This window comes from Colias philodice, chromosome 2 (genome assembly GCF_061535455.1).
Source record: "Colias philodice isolate Cphi_HAF_F1 chromosome 2, ilColPhil1 Martin Lab GWU primary, whole genome shotgun sequence".
Lineage (NCBI taxonomy): Eukaryota > Metazoa > Arthropoda > Insecta > Lepidoptera > Pieridae > Colias > Colias philodice.
Genome location: NC_143087.1, coordinates 4,373,694 through 4,387,501, shown reverse-complemented (window position 1 = coordinate 4,387,501; position 13,808 = coordinate 4,373,694). Strand labels below are relative to the sequence as shown.

Here is a 13,808-nt window from a genome sequence, read left to right as displayed (position 1 = left end):
TATATTGCCGGATTTACCGAAAAATACTTTATACAATGATCGATTGATTGTGTGCAATCAATTTATTATAATATTTTATTTATATAATAATCAAACATTATAAAAATAAACATTTACTCTTTGGTTCTACCGTGGTTCTACCTATTTGGGATCTATTTATTTATATTTTTATATGAGTTTGTAAACATTTTAGCTTCATTTTAGCCTTAAAATCCTATTTGGATTCTCCGTGTATATTCTTAATATAATTGCAATATTCATTATTATTTCCATTTGTCCACGGGTACGTCCACAGGTCAAATAGAATAGCAAGAAGTAATTAATAATAATATCTCTCAGGATCCTACTCAAGATAAATAGCACAAAATAAAGCCAATTCAATACCACTTTTGTATTGTCTGTGGGTTACTGGGTTGATACTTGATAGTAGGTAGGTGTTCTGTATTTTTGACTTTCGACCACTGAGACTTTTGACGTGTATTGTTGACAAATTGAAAAATTTACTATTTATAATTTAACCTTACTAGTTTGTAAATTGTACATAAGAAAAGGATTTATGTACGAAATGCCGATTTATTTGGCAATATTGTATTTATAAATAGACAAATATTCATTATATAAAAATAAGAATATGTTTAAATGAAACTGACATAACTATTACTGTTTTTTTAGTATTCACTAAGACTGATTTTTCAGTTAGTTTATTGTAGGGTATATAAAATTAGACTAAAATATGAGTACTTTGGCTACTGATGATGTAAAAGGTGAAGGAGAAGGTAATTCGACAGGCAATCCTTTAAAAAGACGTCTGGCGCAAGATGCTGATTCTGAAGATCAGCCACCAAGAAAAGTGGAACACACTTCTATTGTTGCTGCGCATTACAACCATTTAGAAGAGAAAGGTCTGAGGGAACGATTTAATTCACCAATATTTTACTTGAGAAACTTTAATAATTGGGTAAAATCTGTCCTTATCCAAGAATATGTTGATAAAATTCGAGAAAAAGATTATGGCCGACCATTAAAAGTACTTGATATATGCTGCGGCAAAGGTGGAGATATGGGCAAATGGCAGAAGGCACGTGTGGAACATGTTGTGTTTGCAGACATTGCTGAAGTTTCTGTTCAACAATGCAAAGAAAGATACAAAGATATGAGAGGTAATTCATTTTCTGCACAGTTTATTGCTGCTGATTGTACAAAAGAATGCCTGCGAAACAAGTATGTAGATCCTTCCATTCGATTTGATATAGTAAGCTGCCAGTTTGGTTTGCATTATAGTTTTGAAAGTTTAGGCCAAGCAAGGCGTATGCTAATGAATATTACTGAATGCCTTAAACCTGGTGGATATTTTTTTGGAACATTACCAAATGCAAATGAAATAGTATCTCGTGCTCAAAAATCCGAAAATGGAGAATTCGGAAATAGGATTTACAGCATCAAACTGATGTTCGATGCAAAGGATGGTTATCCATTATTTGGTGGGAAATATGATTTTCATTTGGAAGGAGTTGTGGATTGTCCTGAGTTTTTAGTCTATTTCGATTTATTTCAGAAGTTAGCTAGCGAATATGATCTTGAATTAGTATACAAGGCGGGATTAGCAGATGTATATAAAGACCATGTGGAAAAATATAAGCATTTACTATACAAAATTAAATGTTTTGAAAGTTATCCTCCACCACCAGGCAAGGATTTGATTGCTAGTGAATCTGAGTATGAACATGCAAAAGTATTTTGGGAGAATCACAAAAATACAAATGAACGTTATAGCCTTAGTACAATGAGCAAATCTGAGTGGGAAGTAGCAAGTGAGTACAAAGTGTTAAATTATATTATACTGTCTCTGTTATATTTGTCACATACAAATAATATATTTACCTATTATCATAAAAAATAAAATTTTTGTTTTAGATGTATATATGGCATTTGTGTTCAAAAAATGTAAGAAACAAGAGAAAAAACCAAGAAACAAGACGGATGAAAACCCCTCAAGTGATGCGAGTTCTAAACAATGAGGTTTTATGTATAGATAAATTTTAAGTACATACTGTGTAAAATTAAGCACTTGCATTAGAAGTATAAATAAAAAATCTACCAGAAACATTTTAAAACAGGTTTCATATTATACAGTACAGTAAATATTATACAAATTTTGACAATTTTTCATTACTATAATTGGAATAATATATTATTCTGTGTATGACATTTGTGAACATGGCATAATAAGACATAATATTGATATAATATATGGACAAGCAGGTTTAAAAACTTTGCTCAGTTATTGATGTTATTAACAACAAAGTTAAATTGAAAAAAGTTATGAGAAGGTATTTAGTGACATTTCATCTAATAATCTTAATATATATAAATCTCGTGTGTCCTCATGTTTGTCCTCAATGGACTGCTAAACCACTTAACCGATTATAATAAAATTCGCACACCATGTGCAGTTCGATCCAACTTGAGATATAGGATAGTTTAAACAATATGTAGGTACTACGGGCGAAGCCGGGGCGGACCACTAGTAGTTCAGATGTTACGATAAGTAGGTAGTACTATAAATTGACTTGCTAATGCCATAGAAACAAGTTAATTAATAAGTTTGCCTATTAATAACGCATAATATCACTATGTTGTTTCAGTGTTTTTGTGATTTGTTCACAAAATATATATATATATTAAATGTTCATAGTTTTAGTGATAATTTCTTCATGCAAGTGCTATTTTATAAATAATGAACCAATAAAAAGTGTAATTGTGGCATTAATAAAAGCATTTGTATTTCGAAAATACTTTTTTGTTTTTTTTTTCACCCTTAAATCCTGTAGAATATTAGCAGGAGCAGGCTGCAGGACTGTCACTTCGACGTAATTAAAATGTACCTACTTACATAAAATAATTTCTACAATTTTCATTTTGAAGAACTTCTTCGGTAAAAGCACACTGACGATTTCTCAAACTTCTCGAAAAATCGTTCGTGTTAATAAAAAAAATATTAATTACCCGCAGCTTCGCCCGCGCAGTCAAAGAAAAACCCGCATAGTTCCCGTTCCCGTGGGATTTCCGGGATAAAACCTATCCTATTTCCCGGGGTAAAAAGTAGCCTATGTCCTTTCTCGGGTATCAAAATATCTCTATACCAAATTTCATGCAAATTGGTTCAGTACTTAAGGCGTGATTGAGTAACAGACAGACAGACAGAGTTACTTTCGCATTTATAATATTACTTAGTATGGATTATGAATAATAAAAAACTAGGTATTACAAAAAATTACTCTTCCCCATCGCTATCATCACTACATATAGTATAAAACAAGTCGCTTTCTCTGTCCCTATTTCCCTATGTCCCTTTGTATGCTTAAATCTTTAAAACTACGCAACGGATTTTGATGCGGTTTTTTTAATAGATAGAGTGATTCAAGAGGAAGGTTTTAGTATTTAATTTATTAGGTTTAAGACAAAGCGGGCGTAGCCGCGGGCGGTAATTTAGTAAATACATAAAAAACATCGTATATTTTGCTAAATGGCTCTACTTTTTAGGGGTTCGTACATAAAGGGAAAAACGGGACCCTATTACTTGTATACCTACGTAGTATATTATTATTAGTCTGTGCTATTACTAAGCCTCCGCTCCACTGTCTGTCTCCATGCTGTATCTCATAAACCGTGATAGCTAGAAAGCTGAAATATGATGAAAAAATATGATGTATTTCCGTTGCCGTGCGCGAGTCCTACTCGCACTTGGCCTATTGAAGGTACATATTTCAAATATCAAAGAGAAGGATCATAGTGAACAGTTTGAAATGAATGTCTTTCTAACTTTCGTAATATTTGTTGATAACTTTCATAATGAAAATATACGTCTTGATACGTATTGATAAGTGAGACTTCACGTGTTGATAAGAAATTCATATTTCATTTAATTGTTAATCGTAAAATTTATAGGTATTATTGGTAAATTGTATTTAATCAGTTGCGTGTTGCATAATAATTATTAATAATAACAATCGCATTTATTTGTAAGTACATACTTTAAAAATGTTGTTTTTTTGTAGACTACAATAGTACCGATAATAATTGTAGGAGATAATCAAAACACGTATGCTAGTGCGTGTGCAGGTATTCATGAGGAGAGACAGAGCAGGTTCGGAGGCCTGGGTTTAACGGGGGCGGAGGCGCGGGGGCTTGTGCCGTTACGTGGTGCGCGCGCGGCGGCTGCTGTGCCACGAAGCGGACGTGCTTCACTCAGTTCGTGCGCGAAAGTCGTTACCTGCGTCATACGATCGTATTTTCTTCACACGCGAAACATATTTTTGTTTGATATGGGGAAGCAAATCAGCCAATTGAGCGTATAAAATTATTATTAATTTAATTGAATAAGTCACTGCCGAGGGTTAAGACGCGGCATTATTAGTTAAATGCAGTGCAGCCTTGTGGTGTGAGAAAGCGTGTGACGTCAGACCGGCCGGAGGAATCATATGTTAAACACGGATGCAGTGATGGAATGTGGCGTGTTGTGTTGATGTGCCATGGTACGGTGGCTTTGTTTACCTGGTTTGAAGTAGCGCCGTCAGGGCGCGAGTCCTTCGCAGGAACCATGCGTAGAAAAAGATGAGCCAGGATGCTGAGAGCTTGGTAATATCATTTCCATATTTCCACATATTTAAAACTTCCATGTCGAACGAATTGTGCTTATCATTCCATTTTTCACTGTGTGTTGGGTTAACAGAGAATTCAATAAACAATATTTCCATAGATACTGTGTTCGACGTCTACCCACGATGATTGACCGAAGTTGTATCATGTATACCTACTTACGTACCTACCTATATGCGAATTTATGTGCAAACTGTTTTCAGAACAGGCTATTTTTAAAAGTGATGATATAATTATTGAATGTAATGAACGTCATTTTTTCAAGGTGGCATTCTTGGAATTAGATCACGAAGATATCTGAATAAAAATACCTACCTACTAATTCTAAACGCAAGTTTAAAAAAGTGTACAGTACCTAGGTATATTGGGTAGCATTTTTTCAAACGTTACTCTTTAATACATAATAAAAATAGTACCTAACTACGTACCTAATAACTAAGGTGTTTATTGATTGCAAAAATTTACAAAGCATCATGTAGGGTCATTGCGCCTGTTCGCGTCCACTTAGTGCAGTTGGAAAGTTTGAAGGAGAAAATAATAATGTTCCAGAACTAATTTCAACGCAAAATTTATGTAACGTGTTCATTACATAGTCTATTTTAAGATTTACTTTCAATTGTGTTGGAAATATCATATGGTTTTTATTTATCTAGACAAATAGCAGAATTAGGCGTTTTACCCAGTTCGCGTCCAAAAATTCCAGTTTGCGTCCATCCGTGGACCAGTTCGCGTCCACCAGCTTAGAAAAAGAATTAAGAGTGTATTGGGTGATATTTTATCAGATAAATGCAAATAAAAATTAGATTTTAATAAATTATTTATTTACGAATAGTTATTTAATAAAAACCGGCCAAATGCGAGTGGGACTCGCACACCGAGGGTTCCTGTATAAACTGTTTTTTTTTCATATGTTTTAACTCTAAATGATTATTTTTTCAATGTTTCCCTTATTTGTGCTATAAGACGTTGCTTCGTACCAAACTTCAAGTGTCTGTGTTCACGTAAAGTACCCTGTAGGTTTTGATTCCCTTGCGAATGTCGAAATTTGCGAAAATTTGCAGCATAAACGGCTGTATCTTCTGATTGCTTTGGCTTATAAGTTTGATTTTTTCACTGCTTCAAGGGACCGTAGACTTGAGTATTCAATATAAATTTCAGCTTTATATCTCAACGCGTTACTGAGAAAAAGGGTTTTGACAGAAAGACAGACCGGCAGACGGACATACAGACGAACGGATATCAAAGTGATCCTACAAGGATTCCGGTTTTTCCTTTTGAGGTTCGGAACCCTAAAATCAACATTATTATTAATATAATTCACTGTAAGGAAACTGGAAAAACTTATTTATATTTATCTTCTCATCATTAATAGAACTAAAAATAAACAAAAAACAAAGTTACGTTATGTAAATAAATAATAATCAGTTCTATTAAGATTACCTACCTACCCTATTTTTAGTTTCTAATGAATTAAATTTGTTTTTTGTTTATATTATTTTCTTAACCAAAGACTTATTGATTCTCATTCTCAAAGATACTAGTCTCATTCTTAGAAAACCCATTTTAAAATGAAAAAAATTGCATAAAATTTGCTAATTTGAATGAAAATTTAAATTATCAACTTGTAGTCTTAGTCAAAAATTTACAATCTATTTTAAATTACATATTTTAACAAACAATTCATTGCTACTTAATGAAAAACAATGTGGACGCAATATGTTCTATTGTTATGCACTATAGGTATAGTTTGCGCCCACCGTGGACGCAAAATGGAAGTTGTACAAATTCGGTGTAGTAATTCGCGTCCACCTTATTTTAGCTATTAATTGTAAAAGAAATAAGCTGATTTATAATCCATACTATTCCATGTTTTGTTAGCAAAGTAAAGAAAATGTTACATATTCAAAAATTCACATTTAACAATAAGATACTTACCGTCAAACGCGACGCTGCGCACTATTTTTTTCTCAAAATCCCGCGCGTTTTAGCTCTCTCGTTTAATAGCCAAAATTAAATATTTTTTTTAAATAGGATAGGCGGTGCGCAGGCATATTTTGAATATGTGTGCATGTCTCTTATACATTGAGGTATTATCGGAAATTTTTCTTATTACAATTTTACTTAAAGTATACTTATTTTCGTGAATTTTCTAAAAGATATCCGCAAAATGGACGCGAATAGGCATGTGGACGCGAACAGGCGCAATGACCCTATCACATTACATTAGGTATTTTTTACAAGAACAACTTAACGTAATATACCTACATACTTAACAAAACTTCTCTCTTTTTTAATTTAAATATGTATATTTTATCTATTAATAACGCCTCTAATAAGGTTTCGAAAGTGTTCGTGAGACTTCAACAAGTGAAGCAACAGCCAACTTGGTTGCCACGCTATTGTTGCAGCACATGAATTACAATATGATCAAATAGGTATAACAGTTGTATTTGAACGACATCGTTGGGTACATTAAGTTGGTCACAATCAGTAGGTATTGTACAATATAAACGTTTAAATGTTAAATCGTGTAATTGTATACAGTACCGAGCCAAAGAGCCGAAGAGCGTTCCATTGCGCATAATCGTATTATAGACCTAAATCTATAATATAATAAAACCGGCCAAGTGCGAGTCGGGCTCGCGCACAAAGGGTTCCGTAGCAGCAAATATAATAAATTACAGTTAAATCAACCTATCTCAAAAACTATAAGAGATACTTTGATCAAACCAAAAATCGTTGAAAGAGTTAATTAGCATGCATCACCTCTATTTTTTTTAGAATTTTATACCCCGTAGTTATAAAAATAGAGGGGGGGGGACATACTTTTTACGACTTTGAGAGCTGATATCTCAAAAACCGTTCACTTTAAGAAAAATGTTTTTTAGAAAACTTTATATCATTTTAAAAGACCTTTCCATTGATACCCCACACGGGTATGTACATCGAAAAAAAAAATTTCATCCCTCAGTTACATGTATGGGGGGCCCCACCCCCAATTCTTTTTTTTACTATTTAGTGTCATATTTTTGTAGCGGTTCATACAACACATATTCCCATCAAATTTCATCACTGTAGTACTTATAGTTTCCGAGTAAATCGGCTGTGACAGACGGACAGACGGACAGACGGACAGACGGACATGACGAAACTATAAGGGTTCCGTTTTTGCCATTTTGGCTACGGAACCCTAAAAATGAATCCCGAAATGTGTTGGTAAGCGCATAACTTGAAAACGGCTGAACCGATTTCGATAATTCTTTTTTTATTATATTCCTTGAAGTACGCTGTACGAGGAAACTTATGTAGAGAAAACGTAAATATGTACCACGGGCGAAGCCGGGGCGGACCACTAGTAAAATAATAAATAAAAGACAGGAAAACAGTAATAACTACCTATATTTAATGGTTTTTCACTTTCTTCTCGCGTCTAGCATAACAAATGCTGTAATAGCACGGTGTAATTCGACAACGCATTTTTCGGTAGAAAGTAGAAGTGAACGGGCCACCGCGACCGGCCAGACCTTCGAATTAACGCGCACGCACTATGTAGATAACTAGTAACTACATATAAAAATAATGTCGCAGGCAAATTGTATTATTTCGCCGTTTACATAAGCTCGCATTTTGTAATATGTCGAGAATTCGTAATCAGAAATTTTTCGTTTGGATAAGGGGGTGGGTTAGGTAATAGGTTATTAGGTTTGTGTTTTTAAAACTACACAGAAATAGGAGCCCCACTAAGTGGGGCTCCGTCGCGTCGGCTCTCAACCGTCTTTTTGTAGAATATTGGAAAAACAGCATCTTAGATTAGGATTGGTCTCCGCGCGCGCGCTACGACTAGATACCGCCGCGGCCGGCGTACTTGAAAAATTCGGATTTCGGCGTACCCGAGTCCCGAGTCCCGAGCCAGTCGTGTCACAAGCATTGTGTGGAGAGGGCGAACCGATAGTTTATAAATATTTTGAACAAAATCTGAAGTAAAATGCCTCTTTGCGTCATAAAACTATTTAAAAATATTACAACAAAAAATAAGAAAGACACTGGGATCACGTACGATGGTACTAAGTATCGTATAATTCGAAATTTCTCCTTTACTTTGAAAATTTTGTCTACGAAAATATAGGTCTACCGTGGGTCTACCAGAATCTGATGGCATATTTATATTTAAGAAATAAAAGATTTTCATGTGGCAACTTATTTGACAACTATCAAATTGGTTGTCAAATTATTTGTCTTTTTTGCAGTTGATGAATAATTTTTAGGATTTTGTCTAAAAAATCTTCGAAAATGTCGAAAAAGCCCCTGCGATCACAAGCAAGAGGCGTTGTTTATAATGTGTTACATAGAAAAACATTCGATGAATAAGGGTCAAACACATCACAATTTTCAATTTTGAAGATTTTATTGGTAAATTGGACTTACCCGTTTTGATACTTAAAATTAAAAAAATATTATATGTAGGTAACTATAACATTGTTTGTTGATTAGAATATAATTTTATGAAAACTTATTACAGGAGTTTCCAATACGGCTATTCGTCAAGTCCAAGCTGTCCAAGTCAATTTTATAATGTGTGTATCTGTTAATACTTACGAAAATAAACATAGTTAGTTTTATTTTATTTTTATTTTATTTTATAAAAAATTATAAGCAGTTTTGATCTACATCATCACTATCATCACTACATAGTATAAAACAAAGTCGCTTTCCCTGTCCCTATGTCCCTATGTCCCTTTGTACGCTTAAATCTTTGAAACTACGCAACGGATTTTGATGCGGTTTTTTTTAATAGATAGAGTGATTCAAGAGGAAGGTTTATATGTATAATAACATCCATTAAATAGTGGAGAAGTACTATTATTTTTGAGGTTTCTAATGTGATGTCGTAAAAAATTACATTTTTTCCGCTTACATTGCAAACGCAGGCTGTACCCTACGAGTTTTATCAAAATAATGTACTAAGTATTATACACATTGAAAAGGTCTACAGAAAAGTCCGCGATGGTATATGTCTATCTCTTATGGATAACCCACAATAACTTTTTTTTGTCATTACTTTTTACGACAAATAATGGCTAATTTTCGATGCGATTTTAACCAATACAGCATTAATTCTTAACCAATTAAATACCTTGAATACATTGTTCATCTTTATATATAATAAAACCGGCCAAGTGCGAGTCGGGCTCGCGCACAAAGGGTTCCGTAGCAGCAAATATAATAAATTACAGTTAAATCAACCTATCTCAAAAACTATAAGAGATACTTTGATCAAACCAAAAATCGTTGAAAGAGTTAATTAGCATGCATCACCTCTATTTTTTTTAGAATTTTATACCCCGTAGTTATAAAAATAGAGGGGGGGGGACATACTTTTTACGACTTTGAGAGCTGATATCTCAAAAACCGTTCACTTTAAGAAAAATGTTTTTTAGAAAACTTTATATCATTTTAAAAGACCTTTCCATTGATACCCCACACGGGTATGTACATCGAAAAAAAAAAATTTCATCCCTCAGTTACATGTATGGGGGGCCCCACCCCCAATTCTTTTTTTTACTATTTAGTGTCATATTTTTGTAGCGGTTCATACAACACATATTCCCATCAAATTTCATCACTGTAGTACTTATAGTTTCCGAGTAAATCGGCTGTGACAGACGGACAGACGGACAGACGGACAGACGGACATGACGAAACTATAAGGGTTCCGTTTTTGCCATTTTGGCTACGGAACCCTAAAAATGAATCGCAAAATGTGTTGGTAAGCGCATAACTCGAGAACGGCTGAACCGATTTCGATAATTCTTTTTTTATTATATTCCTTGAAGTACGAGGATGGTTCTTATGTAGAGAAAACGTAATTATGTACCACGGGCGAAGCCGGGGCGGACCGCTAGTTTAATATAGATCTATATGGCCCTTAACACCGTATGATTTAAGTGAATATTTTCGAAGATATTACAGATTTAAAAATTGCGGGACGTAGCGTTTGCGGCGGTACCGGCCGGCCGCCCGGCTATATATTATTTTTATACCCGTGCGAAGCCGGAGCGGGCCGCTATGTTTTTATATAATTATGTACAACGTTCACAGTTTTTCTGTAGTGTATTTAGTATCAGCATTGCACCCGTGCGAAGCCGGGGCGGGTCGCTAGTCTTCAAATAAATTTATTTGAAGATTTATTTGCCACTATTATTGAAAAGAACTGATGTTGCTTTTTATGTATTTAAATGAATTCTAATAATTACATAATTACATTTTAATTTTATGATAATTCAGATGAAAGGAAATATTTCATGCCAACATTGTTTGGATATTATATATTTTATTACTTACAATTTTTATATAAGTACTTAGTTAATATTGTATTATTATTTTATGTGATTTGAGATAAATAATAAATATGTATATGAGTCATTTACTGAAATTACTGTTATAGGTAATTTAGCCTAGACTTCTCGGAATTAATTTATAATTAAAACGAAAAGCGCGTTGAAGTCCTTTACTTACAAATACGTACTATGTACCTATATTTTTATTATATCAGTTTTACGATTATTTTATTACGACGATATTAGATTTTTTCTTTTTGTAAGAGCCAAAAATAAAACAGATCAACACCAAAAGCCTGTCACTGCATATAAATTAAAAACAATTACAAAAGCTAAGTACGATAAAAATTAAACAAATAAATACCAAATATGAAATATGAGAAAGTATCTTGCAAATAAGATTGTGTTGCTTTACAATTTTATAGGCAAACTAATCTATAGCTTATAAAAGTGCTGTTGTAGTGTTTAATACTACGCCGACCGTCCGCGTCGTTCGTACATAATCCTACTAAAGTCCGGTCGCGGAGCAGGAAGAATTTCGTACATTAACCTGTTATTACCTGTCACTGTCACTCCCTTGTAAAAATAATGTGTCTTGCTCGCACAGGTGCAATGACCGCCGTCCTTAGGGATTGTAAACCTTTAACCTGAGAGCGTAAGGTTTGTGTTTGCTTGATTGGTGTCAGGTGTTCAATTATGATTTTGTGAATTCAAAATTTATAAGAATAAACCTCAAACTCTTGATGTCCATTCAAAATCCGCCTAAGTCGAAATCGCGTGTTAGACTAACGTATTTCTGTAATATTGTACCTACATAGTAAATTATTTTTTTAAAAATAAGGTCATAAAGAAGTTTCATTTCTTATGTGTGTACACGCCCATTTTTTATATATAATATGTATATCGTGGTTATTGAAAAAGTTAAAATGTAACTATCTAATAAGTATTGTAAATGAATAAAGGACATTTATTTAATAAATTAGTAAAAAACATTTTCTCCTCCAAATATTTCATGTAAACTGCACTTCATTCAAAAATGTTTGTGACCACTGTCAGTAGGTAAAGAGGTCATTGTACAAAATTCTTTCTGCTCCGCGACCGGACTTTACTATTATAAAGGCGAAAGTTTGTAAGTATGGATGTTTGTTACTCTTTCACGCAAATACTACTGAAACGATTACAATGAAACTTAGCACACATATAGAGGGTAACTTGGATTAACACATAGGATAGGTTTTATCCCGGAAATCCCACGGGAACGGGAACTATGCGGGTTTTTCTTTGAAAACACGGGCGAAGCCGCGGGCGGAAAGCTAGTATGATAATAAAATTAATATTCAACAAATAATTCGTTGCATATTTTAAAGACAACTAGACTACAAGCCCGCATATGAAAAAAATATGGGTCAAATGAACCACCACGGGTCATATCTAGAACGAAAGAAGAGCAAAAAAATAATAAGATTCATCACTATGCCGTCACTTGTAAGCTGTCCAACTGAGTGCAGATGAGAATTGAAAAGTACAGGTAGACTCGGTAAATTTTGGTCATATATTTTTGTACGGCATTCTTAACCATCGATAGATCCATTAAAAATAATAAGAAACCGCTCAGTGCCGTACAAAAATGTTGGTCCACCAAGTCGGAATTTTTATTTAATTTCCGAGAGTTACCGGGGGTAAATTTGGTCATTTGACCATGTACGGCATCTGTGTCATACTATTGCTATACTGCTTTTAATCCATTATTCCGCAACGCCGTACAAAAATCATGGGGACAAGGGGAAAAAATCGAGAGTTGTAATCCCCTCTCTTTCCCCACTCCAGGGGGTCATTTGACTAAGTACGGCTTCGGTTCCAAAACATTATCTAGCACTCAAAAGTACTATTAAAAGCAATGCCGTCAAAAAATAATTGTTCTTTTAAATATATACCAATAATCATCTTAATTTCATCGAATTCTTGATATAAAGAGCTGTAAGGTCATTTGACCCTGTACGGGAACTTTTTTTTTAACATGATATTGTAAAATTCAATTGTTGTATAGTATTGCCGTTCAAAAGAAACCGTTCTAAAAAAAGTTATAGAGAAATGCAAAACCAGAAATTTTGTTAAAGTTTAAACATCGTAGATTAATGAAATATAATAGTTTTCTACACTTTATTCGTTGTTTTAAATAGTATTAACATAGATAAATTAGGAAAAAACGATGCCGTACATTTTTGTGCAGACCACATCTTTTAGGCTGATGAAAGCGACGAAAGCTACAATTTTAAGGGTGCTTGATGGCCATTTGATACAGTACGGCATTAACATATTTTTACCCAACTACGGCAAAGCAAAAGGAGGGTTATGGTTTTGACAGGTCATGTATACTACTTATCAGAATTCGACAAATGACATATCATTAGAAGCGTCTGAATTGTTCACTGGATAACCAGCGACCAGCTAGCTAAAGGCTATATGGGGTTTCACAAAATCTAATGTGGTGCCCTCCCTCTAGCGGACAAAACATACAGAGTAAAAAAATAAAGTTAAGATAAATATGCCGTGTTTGGTATCATTTGAAAGCGCTTTACTTGTACATTTTGAATATGTATATATTACTAGCATTTGCTTGTGACTTTACCTGTATTCATGGGCTGATTGCATATAATTCACATCTTTTCGTTCATAGCTTTTTTATTAGTTCATCAATTTAACGGAGTCCATTCCACTTGACTCCGACTTTCCAAGGTGATAATTAACCACCTCGAGCTTCTTAATATTAATGTATATTTATATTTTATTATCAAAATATAAAGCAAACAT

The 13,808-nt window shown here is 33.8% G+C and overlaps 2 protein-coding genes across 3 annotated transcripts in view; both read left to right on the top strand.

The window, feature by feature from the left end:
• Positions 1-446: 446 nt before the first annotated feature.
• Positions 447-2,795, top strand: Rnmt (RNA guanine-7 methyltransferase). The gene is made up of 2 exons (XM_089703282.1): positions 447-1,811; positions 1,915-2,795. The coding sequence occupies exons 1-2, from the start codon at positions 734-736 to the stop codon at positions 2,016-2,018; spliced, it is 1,182 nt and encodes a 393-aa protein (XP_089559408.1). The 5' UTR covers positions 447-733; the 3' UTR covers positions 2,019-2,795.
• Positions 2,796-4,189: 1,394 nt separating this feature from the next.
• Positions 4,190-13,808, top strand: part of Rgl (Ral guanine nucleotide dissociation stimulator-like) — a 33,507-nt gene continuing 23,888 nt past the window's right edge. Inside the window, exon 1 of one of the 2 annotated variants that reach the window (XM_089703205.1) lies at positions 4,190-4,638. In XM_089703205.1, coding sequence (XP_089559331.1) covers positions 4,615-4,638 — 24 coding nt within the window. In that variant the 5' untranslated portion in view covers positions 4,190-4,614. The remainder of the gene's footprint in view (positions 4,639-13,808) is intronic. The other variant, XM_089703213.1, reaches the window with a different exon arrangement.

What these genes read in the sequence shown, in the direction of transcription:
- Rnmt (XM_089703282.1), top strand. Translation starts at nt 734, where the DNA reads ATGAGTACTTTGGCTACTGATGATGTAAAAGGTGAAGGAGAAGGTAAT. An exon ending in ATCTGAGTGGGAAGTAGCAA is followed by an intron (nt 1,812 to 1,914) that starts GTGAGTACAAAG and finishes TTTTTGTTTTAG; the next exon opens with ATGTATATATGGCATTTGTG.